The following is a 22,367-nucleotide window of genomic DNA, read 5'->3' as shown; positions in this document are numbered from 1 at the left end:
AGTTTACAGAATCTAGAATGATTAAAGGGAGCTTCAGATACACCTAACAAGTCTGAGAAACTGGGCAATATAGCAGCAGACGAAACCATTAAAATTGTATATTGAAAGGAATATAACTTAAAATTACACCTGCTTTAAGGAGTAATCTTCTTTAAAGAGTAGCAATGTGTTGCATTCTTTGAACAATGGCTGTCAGAAATTTCACATTTTTTGAAGAAAGAATAAAGGAGAAAGTATGCCAGATAAAGGTTTATGTATATCAAAAAATATGCCTTTACCTTCTCTCACAGCTGCCACTTATCTTTACTCTATCTCCATAGGAAAACAGGTAAAAAATGATCTACAACTAGTGAGAGGTTAGATGGAAAGGATTCTACACCAGATATGATGGAATATTGAGTCTATTTAAGAAGACAAAATAACAGCAAAAGTGGTAGATAATCAATACTTTTCCCCACTTACCATTGAGGTGAAAATGAAGTAAAAGTTATAAACTGACATGACACAGGATGAAACTCCAGAATATTCTGCTGCAGATTAAAATGTTATAAAATTGATAGAGATCTACTGCATGTAGCTATGAAGAATCTCTTTGAAAACGCTGGATAGGATAACAATCATGGAAACATTGAGGCTGAAAATGGGCAAAAAAAGAACTAAAATAATGCACATATTGATGATGAACTGTATAACAGTCATCAGGAATGGACTTGTTTGGTCACAAGGAGTTGAGGAATCTTAAAATCATCAAACGAATCTCTCAATAAGGAATAGAAAACCCATTATTACTTGGCCAGAAGGTCAGCAAAGGTGGCTTGTGAGTTTAAGGGGGCAATGGTAATTTGGAAATCAACATATAAAAGAGTAGTAACAGCTTCATTAGCAAAGTTGGGAAAAAGCATTTTGGGAAAAAGCATGTTGTTATTTTGGACGTTCAGAAGCAGTTGAGTGTCCGATTATACATGTTTAGCAGTAACAAACTGAGCTCTTCTGTCAGCTGTTTGGGCAGAAATACTTTTTGCTACCAGTTTTAGTGATGCCCCCTGCCAGCAAGCTTAGGAGCACAGTGATGTTCTGAATGAAGCAATACAAAATGTGGAGTCTCAGCACGCCTATAGCATTCTTTTTTTCAGGCCTGATAGTTTCATATATATATGAAGCAGACATATGTGCATCTTCTCTAGTCTAATCGTTGAGCTCAAAATTTAGCTCATATTTCATTCTGGGTTTTCTTCCGCAAAAAAAAAAAAATCCATACAAACATTGTTACTATTCATCTGTGTTGACTGATGAGTCAGCATTGTACAGTCAGCGCCTGGTTTTAGGCGTTGAAAGTCAAAAGCATTTTTATATAAGAACTTTTCTGTTGTTGCTCTTTTCAGAAATTTTCCGTGAAACAGATAATTTGAGAAAATAGTATTTGGAAAGAGTCAATATTAAGAAATGTTTATTTAAGCAGAGATATCTCAAAAGAGACCGTTTGTCACTTTCCCTTCGTAAGAGGAGGCATTAGAGACTACTCTGCTCATGCAAGCCTAGAGAAAGTGGGGGAAGCAGCAAAGATCAGAGTGCAAGTCTGAAATGCATTAGCAAGGTTGGAGGGCTAGGATAGCAATATAGGATGCTGCATACTGAGCAGGTATATCGTGACACAGGTACACTGGACGATAACTCTGTGCCATCAATCAGCTGCCATTATTGTTTGTGTTAGGGAATCACTAGTGTTGTTCTGGCTTCCTGACAGTGTTCAGATAGTGGTGAAAGCCCATTTAAACTTCTGGGATGATACTAAATTAGTAGCATCACAGAAGCCCTTAATTGTGAAAATGAACCTTTGGTTGATTGTCCTTTTCACAAGTAGCCACTGTGCATTTTGAGATGGTTCTTTGGGAGTTAACACTGTCCTTTCCCACTTTCCTCTGCTAGTTGTATTCATTCTTGCTTTTTCCAAAAGTGCTTCTGCCAGCTTTTCATGTGATGATTTCTTTGTTCCTCACACACTGCCGCATTGTTAGCATGTGATACCACACAAGCCTCACAGCTTTGCTTTGGTGTTTGATAGGACATTAGGCTAAATGGCTGTCAGGCACCCAATGGAAAGGAGCTTGGCTAGGAGGGGGAGAGAGGAGGGCTGGAGTTAAAACTTTAGAGTGTTTTGTCTCCCTGCATAGTGAATAAACCAGACAGAGCAAAGGGGATGGCAGAAAATAAGCTGCATTGAGATGAATATTTATATTTTGTTAAATTGCTATATTCTGGTTGTTAACCTTCTTTATTGTTTCATCTGCAGGTAAATTCTACTGTAAGCCTCACTACTGTTACCGACTCTCTGGTTATGCTCAGAGGAAGAGGCCAGCAGTGGCTCCTCTGTCAGGAAAGGTAACTCGTTATTTTCATCTAGCATGTCAAGTTAGTAGGTTTTGATTCTTAACATTGAAAAGGGAATATGCTGGATTTTTTTTCCAGAAAGTAGAAAAAATCTAAATGCATTACATTGTTTTTGTTTGTCATGAGGGCTTGCTGTTTTGTAAATTTTATTTAAAAGCAGTCCTTACAATTACCAGTTTTCTTTTCCTGATTGTTGCTGTGAAATAATATATTGCACCCTTCAGAACAGGATTTTGATTTGTTTTCTTGTTAAACTGAAATACTTACTTAGTCTATGCAAAGACTAAAGGAATTATGTTAACCGTTTTGGTTTTGCTTTGTTTCTTTAATAGTTTTCTTAAGATGAAACAAATAATTTTCATTTCTTTTGGGACATGCAGTTCCAACTCACTTGCATAGGCCATAAAGAAGACCTGCCTTCTTTTCTGAAGGTTAGCTGTTCATTAGTGGGAACCTGTATGGAAAAAGAGGATATGATTTTCCTTTACTATCATTATAGGAGCATTTGTGCTTTAACAGAGGAGCAAGACATACTGTGTAATACAGAAAATTCTCCCTGCTTTTGCCTGCACGGTCCAAACCATATTAGACATAACTTCTCTCCTCATCCCCATTTTCAGCATTTCTGCATACTCTGTCTGAGCAAACTACATGGTATTCTCTTTGAATTCAGAGTCTGTTAAGCTTGCATGCAGCTGTCCTTCCTGCTTAGATTGTATTTTCTTTTGTGGTCGTGATTGTCTTTCTGGCCTTTTCTGAGACATTAGCTCTACAAGCTGAAGCTGTACTCTGTTTGGAAGAGTAAGGGTTCCGTCCCAATATTGGTGCCATAACTTCCTGCAAAAAATAAGGACCAAAAATGGAACTTGCTTTATCTCTCGGATGAAGAAACTTCAGGGGTCTCACTGCTTTGACTTTCTTGGATATCCAGATTGTTTGTCAGAGCTGTAGTCAGTCCATAAATTCAGATGGAAAATATTTGGTTCAGACTGTGCCTGTGCAATGATTAAGGGATATCTTAATTATCAGAAGGATATATTCCTAGTTCAATATGTTCAGGGCTTATTGCCTCACATGAAGAAAAAAAAGTATTTTTGAGGCATTTTCAATTTTAATCTGAATTTAATTTTTTGACCCACTTGTATAGGACACCAAAGGACCTCTGCAGGACGCCATGGCAAGTGATGGGAATGGACGGGCAAATTCCATCTCCGCCTCAGCAGAGAGGACCCCAGGTAGCTCTGCTTCCTTCTTTGGCAGGGTGGTGCAGTACTCTCTCGGCCTCTTTGACAGAGTTAGGGTGGCAAGCCAGCGCCTGCAAAGCACAGTTTCCTCGATTGGGCACCATATAGCCCAGAACCCTTTGGACTCTTTTTTCATGTGTCAGCTGATGGCTTTTGGGGTTCCCTTTCTCTATGTCCAGTCAGAAGTTCTTGTGCAGATCCTAGGGGAATTCTGTGGGCAGCCTGCTGACCAGTGAGAATTAATGTGACCCAACTTTGTAAGCTGTATAACTCCTGTGATTTTTGGGTGCTGTGTGAATTTTGGGTGTTTTGTGAAAGTCTCAATATACTATTTTGCATTGTGGCTTTGGGGCCTAGATATTCTCAGTCCTTTCAGGGACATTATCTGAAATAATTCCAGGCAAACACAGGTACTCTGTTAAGGGGCTCCTCTGAGTGGGTCCAGAAAAAGGTACTTAGTCTGTAATGTCTGCGCTGCAGTGTTAGTGAAGTTAAAAGTCCTTCTAAGGAACTGGAATAACTCACAAACAGGATTTCTGTGTTTGCCTGAGTTCTGGGTGTTGTTTCTCATTCTCCCAAGCTTTTCTTCTTTAATCTGGTACTTGAATGGGGAAGATCCTATTACCTCTGGATTGTGTCTTCTTTAGAATTCTGGGTGTCTTTGACTGCTAATGGGATCGGATTCCTTAAACTCCTTGAATTTCATGGTACTGGCAGGTCATGGTGCTGTCCCCTCGCTGCCAGAATTTGTGCTGCTCCTGGCCACCGCTTTGGGAATTGGGGTGGTGAATGTGTGTCTTACTATGAAGTATATTTGGCTTTTAACTTAAAATTCTAATTCCTTCTAACATGGGAGAAACGCCTGTGCTACAAATGCTGATTGGCCTGGCCGCTAAATTTTCATATAGTGATGCTGGAAAAAGGAAGAGATTTGATTTCTACTATCTGTCCAGAGTACTATGGAAAAACTAAATCAGTTGCTTTTAGGAGGGAGAGCATGCTGGATAGCAACACTTTGAGAAAAGAATGTCCTCACAGTGCTAGTTGAGAAAAGACCTTACAAGCATATAGGCAGATAAAAATCATGCTTTTATTTGACCTTATATATTATTCTTACAAGTGTTTGTAAGATTGTAACTGAATGTAATCAGACAGAAATTTATTTTACTCTGTGCATAAAGCATAGTTACTGAGATAGTTTCCTCTCTTGTTTGTGTGAGATTTCCCTATGGCAAAATGGAGGAAAGAAAAAACATAGTCAAAGATGACATTTGTAAAAATGCCTTGGCAGGTGGCATAACTATAGCATTTTTAATATAATTAGCTAGAGTTAGAATTACTTTCTCTGAAGGTGGAGGTTTTTTTTTATGGGGAGCATACTTTTTGAAATGAATGGAAAAATATTTTTTGGAGCTGTTATTCATAGAGTATCTCATATTTATATATATGAGTATCTCATATAAAGGCAGTTTACGGAGTGAAGCTGCTTGTATGAGAAGTGGAAGAAAGTTTAGCTATGTATATTAATTAATTTATCAAAGCAAGTGCTGGCAGAAGATCTCCTTCCTGTGATTTAGTCATTACAACTGATCGAATTTAATTACTTGCAGTTGTAAATGAGCATTCAGTAAATATTATCTAAGTGATCACTAAGTAACATGAATGGTAGGCCACAGTTTGCTGTAAACTTCTGATCAAATATTTCTGGCTGTCCTTATGCAATGGTGGCACAACCCTGTAGCAAATCTGTGCTGTTTCCAGAGGAGTAAAACAGAGCAGATGCTCTTTTTATCAAAGATCAAAACTGGAAATACAGGGCTCCTGTTGGCTTTCTGTGTTTTTAAAGCAGTGCAAAGTTGAAGCATCATTTTTAAAGCTTTTGGCTCTTTTAAAGCTCTGCTTCTTGTAGTGCACAAAGCACATTAAAACATGCTCAGGTTAGCTGTGTCAAGTTAGGTCATCTTTAAGGCAGCGCAATATGTTGCATGCTCGTGTGTGCATGACAGAAATATCTTTCATGGTGAAAGGGTAAGCACTGTCTCTGTCATTCTCCCCCTTTCTGCCAGAAAAAATGCCATTTGTAACTGAGATTTCACATTCTTTGTGAAGTAGGTTCTAAGTACCTCTTAAAACTCCTGGGAATCAGTTAAGAAATGGGAGGAGGTACTGGCTAAATGCAATGCACTTGAAAAGCAACCTGCAGTTTCATTAACTGCAGGTCAGTTCTCTGTTAGCCAGTGTTAACAGTCATGCCCTGTAGCCACCTATCTTTAGTTCCCGTTGCTGGGTAGGTCAGGTGATCTGTGATGTGTTTACAGTTCTATATGTTTTGGAGGGGAAAAAAGCAAAAAAAAAACTTTTTGAATTACTAAGCTTGATTTTACAGTGGAACAATAGGATATTATTCCTGAATAATGAAAGGGAGGCTGTAAGATTACATGTCTATGTAACTCCTGACTTTGAACTATCTTTGTATATACCTTCTTTCAATTTATTAAATTGTATGTTTTAGAGACTCTGGACATTCTGCTTGCACTGTAGAGTAGACCAAAACCTTAAGCACAAACCTGCTTGAATTGGAGATAGAGGCAGAACCCTGTTTCCAAGCCTCCACTTCACCCATCTGAGGGACTCACCAAATACAGGTTGTATATTTGAAACTGTTTAACCTCCTTTGAGGCAAGTGCCATGAAATTCGGCACTAGCAATTTCAAACCCTGGAGTCTGAACCACTCTCAGTAGTGAGGTAAATGTTGATTTAGCCTACCTGTGGAGTGTAAGCTGCCTCTAAAAGGAAAGTAGAAGAAAAGTGTAAAATACACAGGTTTGGTATTTGATGCAGATGTAAAAGATAGCTTAGAAGTCAGAACAAAATTGTGCAACAGAACATCAGTCTAAGGGAACGTATAAGACAAAGCACTCGCTGTTCTTAAATTTAATACCCTCTGAGTTGAATTCAGTCCTGAGTTAGCAAAGTGCTTGTTCAGTGGACATTTAAGGATTTGTGAAAGGCACATGGAATACCAAATGAAAGTAAATTGCATAGGTTTTCCCCTTGCAGTCAGTACCTCTGTCACTCTGCCACTGCAGCTTTTTTAGCTAGCTTAGAGCTTAAACTATATGCAAACCCAAAATAACATTCAGCAGGTTTGGTCAGCTGAGGTAAGATTGGTCACAACAAGCACTTTCTTGTGGGATGTTACTAACCTGATTGGCATGTGTTAACTTCGCTAAGCAGGTCAGTCCCTCAGCCTGTAGCCTCAGTCTTGGTTGGTGTTAAGTGTGTTTTGTCTGTCCCTTGTATTGTAATCGCTATAGTTGTAGGGTACCATCTGTGATATGCAAGTTGAGATTTTTTAGCCATCAGCTGGAATTACCATTATGTGAAGGTTTTGTCTGGTTTTCCAAGTAGCCTGTATAGCATCTTCTGTGATGGTTACAAGGGATGTTTAAAGGCAGGTTTTATTCAAACTGGCTTTTGCAGTACAGATCATCCCTTCAGCTGAGGAAGTGGTAACAAGCTTTTGAGCGATGCCATTTTCTCCTGGGAGGGGAAGCTGGAGAATGCTGTTACTATGCTTTTGGTCCTGCTGAACTGTGGCATGCTTGTGGTAGATTCTGTAACCCTTCTCTGTACTTGTCTGTCTGTTTCTCTCTCTTCCGCATTTGCCTTTGTGCCAAGTGTGCTGCTATTGCCAAGGGAAAAAAAAAATCCTGCTTTTCAACTGTCTCTTCCTTTGATAATCTGTAACCACTGTGTCTTGGATTTTTTTGAATATTATTTACAGTATTTTATATGGTTTAAATGTGCTTTTAATGCAAATGCTGTTTTTCTGTTTGTTCTAAAGGTCTGTAAGAACGTATTTCTGAACTTTGAGCTCTTGCTTGACAGATGGACTTGGAACAGTCTTTATCCATATCAGGTTTATAGTAATGCTTCTTGGGGTGACTTGGGCAGTGATATTTTGTTGTAAGATGTTTCCCATTCCAGGCTTGTGTTCTCACAGCAATACATTTCCCTCCCTACCAACAGTAGGGAGTTCAGAAAGGAAGGACCTGCTAGGGAAACTCATACTTCAAAATATGCAACAGGAAAAGGCAAGTCATGAGATTTTTGCGGTATTTGCTTGTGAAAGTTAGTAGTTAGAGAGAAAGATTTAAGAAACCAAATCTAAGCCATAGAATGCAAAATTGAAAAATGCAATGCAAAACAGAGGCATTAGGTATCCTGCTATAAAATCACAAAAATATATAGTGTATATGAAATAGGTGTGCAATATGAAAAGTTTTAAATCCTCCTGGGGATGTGCCTTAAGTGCTTTCAGTGAGCAATGCTCTGAGCAAAGCTGTTTGTGGTGGACTCTTAATATGTAGTCTATTGTATATAGCAAGCAAAGGTTGTCTTTACAGAGAGGAAGTTCTTTTGCTGACTTTCAGGGTTAGAAAAAGGTGACTGTTCCTCTACATTGCACGCTCATAAAGATAAATTATCTGAGCCACATTTTCACAAGGATCTTACTGTCTGTACAATTTGCATGAATCTTTCTGAATACCTGCAATATTATTTGCGCACAATTCTACTTCTGTGTTATGCAGTGCAAATAGAGTTTATTTATTTCTATATATAAATAGGCTTCTTGCTCATAAACTATGCTCTTTTACAATTCTGCATACGTTGTGCATGCCTTACTTGTGAACGTGATTCAACTAGAAGCAATATTGTTTGCTCATGCAGACAAACATATCTTCATGGAATCTGCCACTCAATCACTTCTTTTCATGGTTGTTCACATTTGGGTTTTGTTCTTGTTTTAATTTGGTGCATTTTAAGCATTAAATTACAGAAGATATAGAAAACTCCAATTTTGTGACAGTGTTCTGTATGCGGTGCCTTCATTTTAAACTACCAAACATGAAGATTGCTTACCAGCACATTTATACAGAAACCCATATTTCAGGATGCAACACCAAATTGGGAGGAAAGGTAGTTCCTCTACTGCTTTGCCTTGAAGGTTGTCTTTTCTGTTTGGAGAAGCAGTGGTGGTGTGATCTGCAGACATACACATTATACTGAACCCTTTTATGGGGTTTCGTACAGCTCCAGAGAGGTCTAATGCGAGATTTATTTTTTTGTACTGGAAAACTTAAAATGTAAACTCGAGAGCTAGGACCCTGTATTTTTGGAAGCTGAGGAAAGTGCGTGGATTGCACGATTAGAACACAGTCTCAGTGCCCGGTGAATCATCATTCTGTAGTGAGCCAGGAGACTCTCTTAGGCTTTGTGCTTGACTGTTCCCAGTCCATCGTGTTCGTTGTCAGTGTTCTTATCAGGATTTGGGTGGCTTTGGGGTGGAAGAAGGAAGAATACTAAAAGGCTGGCAAGTTGAAGACCAGAAAATTTGGAAAGGCAAAGGCATGACTGAGAGATTATTTGCTCTAATGTGTGGAAATGCAGCTGACCCCATAGAGCTGCACTGAAAAGTCATAAAAGTTTTGGGGACTGAGGAAGGATATATACAGTAGTGGAGTCCATAGTTTGGGCTCTTAACTGGATCCTGCTAAGAACACCTTTTGCTGGGAGTAGCAGGACTCCCAATTCCATCTTTTTCTCTAGCTTTCAGATCTGTAGACTTGTTCCACTGAAATATTTGTTTATTGTTTGTATGTGTATGTTCCGAAGGGTGATATGGATTTTTCTGGGCACTTTCAAGAGTTGCGTTGCATGCTCTTGTGTGTTAGAAAAATAATACTAAGTTTGTATAAAGGAGTTGAATTTTTTAAATTGTCTGGGAGAATTCAAGCGTCTGTTTTTTTGAAAAGCAAAATCTGAGAAATGACCATTTGGGGGAATTTAAGTTTCCCTCAGAGAAAAAGAGGGAGTTTGCATAAAGTAAGCTTGGTAACAATTAATGTTCAAGTGAGATCATTAGTGCTCAGAAATGCTTCATGTCTCCATTATATAGTCTCTGAAGATTTTGATTTATGCAGTTGTTTTTAAGCTGTTTTTGTTTGGGGTGTGTGTCTTTAAATTATGTAATACTTGGTTTTCCTGTTGCTGTGAAATCAATACGCTATTTGTTCAAATGTTTTGAAATGTTCAAGGGAATAAATTCCAAACAATCTTCAGGTTTCTGAGTTTTTCTTTGTCATCCCCCTTTTCAAAAACCTCCACTAGTTCCAGGTAAGGAACGGTGCGGGGGGGATAAGTGTTTGAGGGAGAGTGAACTGAATGGATCTAGCAAGCTAAAATATTCTTTCAAAAGAAGTTTTGGGGAGCTCCGTGGCACGTGCTGTCTATAGCTGCAAAGCACTACAGAGGCTTCTGGAGGGGGCAGTTCTGCTATGGCAAGTGATGGATCTGGCAGCTTTTCAGGCTACTTTATCATCTCTGTTTTGTTTTGCTGTTATGTTGTGGTTTGGTCAGTGTGCAGGATGTACTGCATAGAGGCAGATAGCATTATGCATTTCTGTAGAAAAGCTTTTAAGGTCCCCGATACCGAATACTGTCTACTTTGGCCAAATCTGCTTTGGACAGATGTACTGTCGATGTTGTGGCTTCACTGACTCTTGTTGATTTGGGAGGTTGATCTGTGTGCCTGGCTAAAGGCCAGAGTCCTCTGTTGCGCTCCTTAAAAAAGACAATGAAACAAATTTGTGAGGGGAGAGGAAGAACATGAACAAGTGTAGATCAACACTGAGGGACAGGAAAGCATAACCTTTACATCTATTGTGACAGGTAAGCTTTTTGGTAGGACCTTTTTCCTATTGTTTGTATAGCGGCAACTAGTATGTTTAGGTGTGAGGGTAAGGCATGTAACTAAATGTGGAGCCCTATGGCCAAATCTGGCCTTACGGTCTAGTCACATGGTGCTCTCCTCTTGAGAGGACAGTGCATAAGGAGTTGACCTCTTTTCCTCAAGAACTGTGAATAGGCTATTCTGTAAGGTTCTGCCTGTGACCATGAAGCTAGGTCAGAGTTTTGAGCTGCATTTTGTTGTTCTCAAAGATACGTCGGGTTAGTCTACGTTAAGGTATCAGTCCATCCACGCTTCTCTCACATGCTTCTCACGTGCTTCTGACTGCACTGTTGACAACTAAAAGTCGGTAATTAAGCAGATAACTTTTGAGACTCTAATCATGAATGACTTATCTGGTCTTTCAGGTTGATTCAGCCAGATTAGTTGCGTTTAAATAGTAAATCACAGAATTGCAACAGGAAACCAATTCTGTTGTATATGAGATTCCCCTCTTTGAAGGAAAGTAATCACTTTATGCCTTTCAAATCACCTTTTATTTTTCTTTACTGCAGTCAGTAGTCCTGATTTTGAAGCTATAATGGGCCTTCAGTTCCGAAAAGGAGCCATCAGTGTTCAGTGTAAAAGTTTATGTGCTTCTGCATGAACTGGAAATGTCATTTTGATGCACCACTGGAACAGCCTCCACTGTTCTGCATCAGGAAACCTGTTAACTGGACAGGTGCTTACCTACTCTCCAGAAATCAAATGGTTACTTTAGGAATTTTTGAAAAAGGGTGGGCAGAGGGGTTGTTTTCTGAGCTCATCCCTACTACAGGTGAAATCAGATTTACGGTAGCAGTGTAGGAGATGCTATTTTTAGCTAGAAATTGTAGAAACCAAATACTTGTGTAGTGGGAGAACTCCCAGCAGCTCTCACCTCATTCACTGTGAAGCCTGCACAGATCTCTCACACTTTCTGTTTCTGTGCTTATGCTTCTTGTCTAGTCTAATAACTTGTGGTGTCCTCTTTCTAAAGTGTATGTGACAAGTTGAGCTCTGCATCTTGCCCTACTGAATTGGCGAGGGGTATTGGCAGGGAACTCCTTCCATAACCTGGCTGCTCAACAGTCCCTTTTCGATAAATCCCCCTACTTTTGCTCATGAAACAAAACTGGATCTTTTTCAAGCACTCCTCTATTCACTGCTACCCTTCTTTCTCCCTCCCATTCCAACCTAAGATAGCTACTTTAAAATATCTCAAATATCATTCTTTCTAAACTTTTAACATTTGAGCCAGACAGTGTTCTTACTGAGTGTACATGCTTCTTTGCCTATGGATCTGTAAAGAGAACATATTGATTTTTCAGAATATGCTATCCTGAAATCTCGACTCACACAGATTTGTCCTTCAGGTGCATCTGTCACTTTTGAGGGACTTCCAACAGTATTTAGGACTCGTAACACTTGTTAAATAGATGAAATATTATCTTCATCTTACAGACAAGGAAAGTGAGGTATCTCATACTTTTTTGCAGTTATTGTCCTAACTTTTAGTTGCCAAAGAAATGATCCGCAGGAAATCTTATGCAGATACTAACCAACTTCTAATTATTCACCCCAGAACTGAATCTGAAGGACTGAACTTCACTATATAAATAGTACTTTCTTAAGGACAATTTTTAAAAGCAAGATATCATAGTTAAGTTTGTAAATCACTTTAAAACTGTAAGGGGAAGATGTCTTTGAGGTGCTGAATCTGTGAGAAATGTAGATTTTTGTGTCTTGGAAAACTAGATGACTTCCACTGAAGATGGGCTGAATTACCCTCAACAGAGGTTTGGAAGCTTCATTCTAGGATCTGAGTTTTTGAGAATGTCCTTAAGATGCTGTGAAGCAACTTGCTTCGTTAGATGGATTTTGGTAGTAGTTTTTTCCAAGAGGGGTATTGGCATAAACCCATTTCCTTTGCTACACATATTACTAGGATAGTGTAAAAGCCTAGCGTGTGCAAGTTGTTTCAAATTTTAGACATACTAAGCTGCCTCAGCTGATATGGGAGAAAGCAAAATAACTGTTTTATACAGTTCTTTTCTGCTAATGTCCTGTAACAGCAGTGAGAAGATGTAAGTTACTTTTAAAATAATTCAGTGAGATTGTAGGTTTTCTGAATAAATGTCTATATATATGTGCACCAATTAACACAAGCCGGTGATAGTTTTATCACCTATTGTGGACAGGAACATAAAGAATTAAGATACATTTGTTTGTAAAGTGTCTTAAAATGCATCATGGAAACAAGGGGAGAAAAACAAACTTAAAAAAACAGCAACAGAAATGATCTGAAGAGTAGGAATGGAAACCATAAAATAACAGCTAACATTTTCTCCTGCTTCTGTGAAGTGTATTTATGCTGAAAGGTGGGGTAGCGGTTACTGAGCTGATCCTGGCGATATAGAGCTTTGACTTTCCAAACAAAACAGGGCAGATGCTTTTTAAGGATGAGATGGCACTTCCGTGCTCAGTTTAGTTGCTTACATCTTCTCTCAAAAATGTATGTTTAGTCTGACATTTCTCATGTTTGCTGTCATCCCAGAATTCTGTGTTTTCTTTTTTTGGAGAATTTTGTAACTGTCCTTTCTGCTATTACAGAAGTTTATCTGACAAGCTTGGGGGTAGAAGTGTTTAAAAATAGGATTTTTTTAATCCGACATGTTTCAAATACTTTCAGGCTTGGGTAACTTGCTGATTTAAAACATCAAAACTGATGTGTAAGTCAACTTTAATCAGTAATGTGTCTTTTGGAAGGTTTGTTTTTCGAACTGTTGTAGACTTTGGATATACCTAGCTTTACACTTATATAATCAAACTGTCTTAGTTTCAGAAAAATTCCCACTAAGGTGTGAAGCTCTAGCTTGGTTTGAATATTCAGTTGCTTTATAAGTTATACAAGAGTATGTGGAATTAATGGAGGTAATGGGGAGGATCCACAACAGAATGAGTGAGCAGGTGTCTGTGTTGCTCGGAGTGTATAGAGCTTTCCCTTAGGATGAGCATTCTCCAGTATACTTTCCTGTAACTGGGAGCCTCGACTTTCAGCTGGTTGCATTTGCAGCACTTTATAGTCTTGAAACAAATGATAGAAATCAAGTAATGACACAGCTAGTATCTAAATAAATTCGAAGATCCAGTAATTATGGAAATCCATAGTAAATTGCAATGGAAGAGACAATGGTTAGCTGAGAGAAGATAGCCATACAATCATGACTTATTACTGAATTTGAAGGCCGTATTTTGCAGCTGATAATAATTTGGACAGAAAACCGCATGTGATGTTCCAGATTATTTTATCCTGTATGATGAAATTTCTAGTTGCTGATTGTTTGTTCTTCAGTTAACCGAAAGTTTTGCAAGATCAGAGATGGAACTGGAAGTACTGATTTCTATTAAAAGTAAGAATTATTTGTATTAATAGAATCCGCTGGTATTTTTGGATGGAAATGACCTTGGTTCAGCTTTTTGCTAGAATGTGTCACTTGCACAGGAGGAATCCTACGTCTGATACCTCTTGGTGAAATAAGATTCCAGAGGGCTGCTGAATATGAGCTTAAAAATAAATGCCACAATGAATGACTCTCTGAAGTCTTGTGTAATAGAGAAGATAGAAGAGGTTTCTTTCCAACACCTTAAAAGGGTGACTTACCCTTTGCATTACTGTTGGACAATCACTCTTAAATTGTAATTAAAGAAACCTTAAAGAAACTTAAACAAAGCAAAAATTGCACTTAAGGGGGAAAACCCCATGAACCAAAGTCTTCATGATTTTAAAATACAGAGTGGCCTTTCTCTCCTTTCCTTTCTTCCCCTCCCAGTCCCTGGGTGGGACTCATCCCAGGTGGTTCTTTGAGGTAATATACCTTTAATAGCTGCCAGGACAAAACTTATGCCTGCAGAGTAATAGTATCTTTAGCCAGATTATCATTTAGTGCTCTCCAGTCTTCCCACGCTTAGCTTCTTTCAGGAAATGAAAGCCATGGCAGGCAACATGTGATAGAGTTGATCATAGTATTGGAGAGAGTTCAAACATTTTAGATGTCTGATACCAACAAAGTGGAAAATGATAAGTAATATGTTACTGACTAACCAATACACCTGCATAATGGAGACAGCAACAATTAAATGACTTAAACATATAAATTAATATATGGGTTTTATATCTCTAGTGCTGGTAACCTGTTTTAGCAGAAGTAAAAATGAAATCTGTACAAACGTTAGGATTTTCTGCCGGAAAAGATGCAGTGGGGAAAACTAACCTTAGCAGTGTTCACTGGAGCGTGGATTGGGTGACCTGATACCTCCCTTCCCCTGTTTCTCTTCCCCACCCCCCATTCACAACACTGGACGCTTTCCATGAGTCAAAAATAGCTATATTCTTGGATTATTCTATACCTCTGCTGTAATGAAGGTAGCTTTTCTGTACTGTTAAGGCACGTACCGAGCTTTAAGTTTTCTTTACTTAATACTTCACGCTTCTGCATACGAAAAACACCATCATGTATCTCAAACATAACCTTAGTATAAACTGGGGATGAATTTTGGTTTGTTTTCAAGTCACACGAATAAATTAAAGATGACTTTGAAATAGCACTAATTAATTATATTCACTTTTGCCTACTTCCACTAAAAATGAGGAAAGGTAAAGTCAAATCAAATTGACAACTGGTTTTAGTCCTTATGCTGCTAATGCTGTAGGAGGCCAAGCCTTTCCAGCGTCTTGTTGGACAATTCTGAACCCTCTTTTAACCAAATAGTGTGGGTGCCAGGAGAAAATATTGTAACATTGTAAGTTAAACAAATGAATTACTGATTTTATTCAGTGGTCAGGCTAGTTTGTTTGTATAATTATGGGCTTCCACGTTTACTGACGGTATCTGAGATATGAAGAATTTGATTGTAACTGGAGATACTGGAATGTGTGGAGGAGGGCTTATATCTTCTTATGATTGTTTCTAGGGTTTCAGAATTCCTTGAATATTTTAGCTGTCAGTTGTTCCCATACTAATGGGATAATGGTTAATGGTTTTGTGGGCCTCTCTGCACCTCCTTACATAGGGAGCCAGTAGATGTTGATAGGAATCTTACATTATTTTATTTCATGTGCTATTAAGTAAGTTACAAAACTTCTTGGACAGCACTGGTAGTAGTGCTGGTCCTCTAATAACTCTCTACTGAGTATCTCTGTATCAGAGGATATTTAAATATACCAGCTTTTTGTCTATGCAGCTTAATCTCCCTATTGCTCTATGCAGTTCTCTAACCCACTTTTAAGAACTGCTCAAGGGACACTTTGTGGATTGTGATTTGACATGGTAGTAGAGGTCTCAGGCACACTGGCTGCTCAGTGGCAAAACTCTCTTTCTCCTAGTTGGCTAGAAAGAGCTGCCATTCTGTTCTGTGTCTGATCCTTAGTTTCCTAGGTTTTCAATGCCAATTTAAGGATAGTTGTGTTAGTCTAGTTTGACCTGCATAAGATAGTTTGCATATGCACAATTCCCGTCTCAAACTTTTTCAGTATATGTGCATTACAGAAGAATTTCAGTAGGGTCATCTTCAGGTTTGAGCTCATTTTGAATGCTGTGCATGGACACTCTGGATATCTTGCTAATGAATATATTTTGTATTTCTCATCATACTGTTCTCTTTGAATTCAGAGCTTTGATAATTAGCTAAACATAAGTGCTATGGATCAAACTTGAAATGATTTAGCAGAACATAAATGTTATGGATCAAACTTGAAACGCAGACATCCGAAAATTCAAGATTTGACAGCTGTCCCCAGGGTAGCGGGTAATTCAGCCTCCCTGAAGGCTGGGACTACCCTAGGAAATAGGAAGGTAGAAATTTGAGGCATTATATCAAAATAGCATTGACGTTTTATGACTCTTATATATTTATTTTCAAATATATGCATGATTATCTGTATGTGAGCAGGTGTTGTATTACCTCTTTTGGCTTTGAGGATGTGCTGGTTAAAATTTAGTGGATCCTACCAGGTTATGCGCGGTTCTAAAAGTATGTGATGTGAGGCTGTGTGAACGGGCAGTGACAAGAATTCACCAGACCTGCTGAGCTCTTTCCAGTGGTTTCCTAGAGACATTTCTTAAAAGGGAAGATGTGATTTTGAAGTGTGGATGAATCCAGAGTTAAACTCTTACACTTCTTCCTAAACCTGAAACAAATCCATGTAGTTCTGCAGGTCAGTTTAGAGTTACCAGCTACATGTTCTGTGTGTCTCACTCTGTGCAACGCAAAATTTGTTGACAGCAGCTAGATACTAATTTTGGAGAGGATTAAGGAAGGGATTTCTGGCTGCATGTCTCAAAAGAAATCAGCTGCACTTAACTGACTGAGATGTCTTAATTGACTTACAGTTTCAATATGTGCAGCATCCAACAACACGCGTAGATACTAAGAGTTCCATTTTTAGTGCACACCGGTAAAGATAAAATATATGCCTTAGCAGTTTTGACTTTCTTTAAGGTAACAGCGTGGTAAGCGCAGTGAGCATCCTGTAGGAGATGCCTTTGCTGAACCTGCTTATGCGCATTGTGTATTAATTACAAAAGGCTTAAAATCTGGCAGATTTTAGTCCCTTTTTATTGCAAAGTCTTTTGTCTTGACTTAAAGTGAGAGCAAAAGGCTTGACGTTGGGCATTCTGGATCCTGTTTCTGGCACTGCCAGTCATCTGCTGTGAGACTGACTTGCTGGTATTTAATCTCTGTGTGTCTGGACCTGTGTAATACCTCTACGGTACTTATCTACCTCCAAAATAGGTTTGTTTTAATACGCTAATACTTGTAAAACATTTTGAGGCACTTGGATGAGAAGTGGTTTTGAACTACAAAGAGGCAGTTAATGGAACTGGAGTGGGTGAGGATGAAACTTCTGGGGAAAAAAACAAAAACTTAGTCTGACATTAACACAGAAGAAAAATGAGAAGCCAAAACAAATATCAGATCTCATGTGCTTTCTTCTCTAAGATCGTTAAACTGCAAACAAACTTCAGAAGCCTTACTCAAAAGATGTTTCTTGAAACTTAATGGCAATGGCATCTTAGGACATGTTGTATTTCTGACCCAGAGTTCACTTCATTACGTTTATACTCCCACAGAATAGCGCCCATCTTCCTTCTCTATACTTTGTCATATGTAATATGCCATTGTTTCCATAGGAGCTGTTTTTGTCTGACGTAGTTGTGTTCTCGAACAATTGTGTGAAGGTAATTGAAGCGTTTGGAAGAGAGGAATGAAAACAGGTACAAAGTTTCAGATTACCGTAAAAGCTCAAGAATCAAGAAATCCAGAATGAAGATTTTCTTGGGAAATGTTTTAATTCATTGCCTCTTCTGCTTGGGTTTCCTAGTAGACTCCTTTATTTGAATTACTCTAATTCCCTAAGCCCCAGCTGAGACTGGGGACTTGCATGCAAAGTGTTGGACCCACACATTATAAGAAATGGTATTTACCTTAGAGACCTCGCAGTCTTAACAGATACTTCTAAGAAGAGGAAGTATAGAGGTCCTGCATGATTATGAAACACAAATTCTAATACAATACCACAGAGAAAAGATTTGGGCAAAGGCAGGTGGTTTCCATTTGAGGAGGAATTCATTATCCCCAGGTTCCCAAGTCTGTCCTGTGTCTTCAGCAAGTGTTATCTCAGGAAGCAACCCGAGCAAGACTTTATCTAGCTCATGGGACTAATCTGTAGGTTTTGGAGAGCAAAGTAGTCCTGGGGGAAGATATACATGGAATTCTCTCCAAGAGGAGCTTCTCAGGGCTTCCAGGAACCCCCAAGGTTGCCGAAATCAGGAAACAGAGAAGGACACGTTCATGCAGGCGAGGAGCAGTTCAGTGCAAGAATGTTATCTCTGATCACACGATTTTCTTTACAGGAGGCAGGCTGTGTCAAGGCTGAGATAAATAAAGGACTCTGGCAGCTTTCACGCAACAGCTAAAGCAGCCTGTCCTGTTAGGAAAAACGGTTCTATTCAGATGATCTATGTAATGTTCATGGCCCATTGCTCTTCGAAAATAAAAAATCAGGTTTTAAAATGTGTCCTACTTTGGGTGTTGTTTGTGGATTTTTGAATTGATTTGTTGATTGCTTGATAAGCGGCTCTTGGCTTTCAGGTACCTCCCCTGTTTGGCTGACAACAAACTTTTTCTGACACAGGCAACCTCATCAGCCCCTTTTCTCTCAGTTGAGAACAGCTTCAGATTTTTGGCTTTGTGGGCCCAGCTACCCTGAGAAGTTGGAATGTCGGATAACGGTTAATGAGTGCACTCTGCGAGTATCTCTTACTCGCAAGCTGCAAAATAGTTTGTAGAATATAATATGGTGGTCTGAGAGAAGAACCTTTTTTCTCCAGAGGAACATTAAAGAGTCGGCTTTAGCATCTGCAAGAACTGCACCGGAAAGGAGTTTGTCCACCCGTATAGCATCATATATATATGGAGGAAACAAGAGTAGGACACGATCAAATTTTCCTCTCCCTGTTTAGTTTTTTATTGTAGCTTCAAATGAATTGATGTGAACTTTATGATATAATGGGATCAAACTGGTCATCTTCTTGCCATGTTAGCTACGCCTATAGCTGACACTTATTTTCCTCCCTGAAGCAGTTTGGTGAGCTGGTACGCTTTCCTTCTTAAAGGTGATGACTTCACGATGCAGTTGGTTATCAGTAGCATTACACCTGTTTCACATTTGGTCCCAGGTTTGACAGTGGCGTTGCAGCTAGCTAGATAAGCTGTCATGGCACGTTTTAGAAAGAAAACCCAAGTCTTGCATTCAGTGTGTGTCCATATAGACCAAACTGCTAGAAATCCCTCACTGGAGCTCAAATCGATTGAGTTTCTGGAACATGTTCTCTGATGTAGAGCTGTTTTCTGTGCAGACTAAAGTGGAGGGATGTGACCAATCCTGCATCTGAAGTATGTGGATATATAAATGAATTACAGAAGTGCTGGGAATGTTCTTCCTAAGTCCTTGAGAGTTTGAGACATAGAGCGCTTCCCAAACTCATGGGACGTCTTGGCTTGATCACATACTTTTGCCTTAAGTTTAGGCAGGGTTTTCATCTTTTCAATTTGTTTTTAATACGGTTACATTGAACCACTTACTCCCCCTCTTTATACTGTGACAGGATTGGTTTGATTCTCCTTGTACCAGTTATGTTGGGTGTCCATGATTAGAAGGACAGGATAATTTGTATTCCCGAAAAACAGGCTGGAAAGATTATATATGCTGGTGAAATGCATATTAACAGATGTCAGTGTGAGTTTGACTCACCCTTTACCTTAGAGTTGTAGCTGCCAGTCTGTTCCCCAGCCCCCATCCCGAATATTGCAGCAATGAAACAAGCATCTGTTCCCTTTATACTCTGTTCGTTTCAGTTCATTGTGTGGACATGATTTTATATTTCTCTCTTATTTTCCTTTGGAAAAGCTCACAGAAACACTTAAGGCTGTTAGAAAAGGAAAGAGCTGAAATAATGTCAGATGGAGAAAAAATTCTTTTTATCCTTTTTTTTTTCTGCTTGTGAACTTTATAGCATTGTTGGGGTATGCATCGGAAGAGAACAAGTTAAAAACAGCATGTAGAAAAGGATTTCTGTTGAAGGAGCTGGTCCTAGCTGAGTGCTCTGTTCTGTATATAGCGTTCCAAGTAGAAAAACTCTTGTTTTATGATGATTTAGTATATTCTTCCTTTGTTTTCTCTCACCTTGGTGCTCTTCCATTACCCAGCATCCTTTGGGTTTTCACTGTCAGCCAGAACTGGCAAAGCAATATTCCAGGTCAGTTCCCTTGTTACTGTGAACTCAGGGTTGGGGAATGTAACACAGATTGTAAAAATAGCTTTGGCTGAAGTGGTGCCACCATCTAGAGAGAGTGAAATGAAATGTGAATCCTAGCCGAAAATGCAGTTCAGTTGCATTAAACTTATAAAAACTACACAACATGAGGTTTAGCAGAGGAAATGGTAGAGACCACAGTATCCTTGGAAATGCCAGGTAACGCCCCAGCCTTTCACCTGAGCAGGCCTCTGTGGTTTGTACTGTAAAGAAGCTCCGTGCTTCCGGCCTCGGGCGCAGCAGTCACTTGCCCACGTCATAGAGGAAGGAGTTCCATCATGTTAAGCAAGAGAGAAAAACACTCTTGGCAATTTTCTTTACGGAAGATTTCATCTTTCCGGAGAGGTTTGGAAAATAACTGCCGCTAATTATGGCGAGGCCTGTGTAGTCTTTTGTGTGAAAGAATAAGATGTTACTGGGTGGATAAGTGCCTCAAAAAAAAAAAACTGTTAGGAATAGACTGAGAAACAACAAAAAAAAGGAAAAAGAAAATGTCTTGGAGGTCAGAAAGTGTGAAGATAAAGTAAACATTGCCAAAGTTCATGCTGAATTAGACTTTGCAGATGAAAAGAAAGCAAACAGCCGTATTCTTTATCTGTGTTTGAAAAGGAAAACGAGGAAAAATGGAAGAAGGTCCACAAGGAAGATGGGGCTGGGATTGATTGCAGTTTTAGGTACAACCCGGAAATTAAATGAATATTTGGCCTCCAGTTTCAGTTGGGACGATGGCATTGAACATGGGAGCAAAAAAAAGTTAGTTAATATGTAGAAAAGTTTGGAAATGGAAATTAACCCAATGAAACTGGAAGTAAAATTCAAATCTTACTGCACTGTAATGAGTGGAAGCAAAATGAGACCAAATAAGCTCTGTCTCAGAAAACTGGAAGAGCTGGTGACCTTTACAGTAACGATTTGTAATCAAATCGGGTTATCCTGTTATACCCTGACTGTCACCTCACTGGGTGACAAAACTGTGGCCTGTGTATAAACAAAAAGACAAAAAGGAAAAAAGGTTATCTGAACGAATGCATATCCCTTAATATAAACGGTAGGTAAAGCACTTTCTGTGAAGGAAAAGAGTAAAGACTGATGGTTCTACAAATGAAACAGTTTGACCTCATGAAGGTAAGTGGTATAAAATGTGACATGGGTTCACCAAAGTCTGTGCCAGACTAGCCTGACAGCTTTTGCTGATAAGGTAACTGACGACCTCCGTAAGGGAAAGGTAGTGCATCTGATCAGGTAGGACTTCAATAAAGCACCTGAAAACTGCCACATGGAAATTACTAGTTAAACTGGGTGAAATGAAGGAGTAGTACGGACGGTGCTGGCTTCAATGAGAGAGCAGTGGTTTTCTTGAAAGAGGAAATAATGGGGTTGGATGACGCCTACAGAATATGGAGTTCACAAAAAATAATCTGGGGACTGATCTTTTTAATATTTTCACTAGTGCTATTGGCAAAAAAAAGGGGAAATCTGCTGATGAAATTCACTGCTGAGGAAACATTCTGAAGCATCATCAATGCAGAGGAGGAGAAGAATGTCATATACTAAGAACAGCAAAATTTTGTAGACTGTACAATGAAAAATAGAAATGTTAATAGTATAAAGTACCAGGTCATGCACCAAGAAAGCGTTGAGAATTTTGGCTACCAGCAAGGTGCTTATCAGTTGAAAGTAGAGAAGGAGAGAGATCTCAATATCAGTCACTAAATAAAAGCCACCAGTGTTATGTGGCATATAAATAGGCAAACGTGCTCTTCAGGGCTTATCAGATGAGAGATTTCTGGCAGAGCTGCGTGATACACTGATAAGACCTCATCTGGAAAGTTGTATACGATTCTAACCATGCAGGTTCTGGAAAGAGTAATCCAAACTGGGACAGGTGCAGAGAGCTAGGGGATGATCAGGAGACTGAAGAGCTCATCTCATGAGAGAAAGGCTTGGCTCCTTTAGCACAGCACAACAGCGGCTGGGAAAGATTGGTCTCTGTAAATACTAAGCTGGATAAGGGTAAAACAGTGGCATGCTATTTAAGCTAAAATACTAGAATTTTAAAGAGATGGTTGAATGCGGGTTCAAAT

At 39.1% G+C, this 22,367-nt stretch overlaps 1 protein-coding gene across 3 annotated transcripts in view; it reads left to right on the top strand.

Moving 5' to 3' along the window:
- Positions 1-22,367, top strand: part of MICAL3 (microtubule associated monooxygenase, calponin and LIM domain containing 3) — a 150,091-nt gene that overhangs the window by 76,653 nt on the left and 51,071 nt on the right. For all 3 annotated transcript variants that reach the window (XM_068947717.1, XM_068947721.1, XM_068947728.1), the window contains 2 exons: positions 2,291-2,379; positions 3,536-3,623. In XM_068947717.1, coding sequence (XP_068803818.1) covers positions 2,291-2,379; positions 3,536-3,623 — 177 coding nt within the window. The remainder of the gene's footprint in view (positions 1-2,290; positions 2,380-3,535; positions 3,624-22,367) is intronic.

This window comes from Struthio camelus, chromosome 1 (assembly GCF_040807025.1).
Source record: "Struthio camelus isolate bStrCam1 chromosome 1, bStrCam1.hap1, whole genome shotgun sequence".
NCBI lineage: Eukaryota > Metazoa > Chordata > Aves > Struthioniformes > Struthionidae > Struthio > Struthio camelus.
The sequence above is the reverse complement of the archived record's forward strand: the minus strand, read 5'-3'. Positions and strand labels throughout refer to the sequence as shown.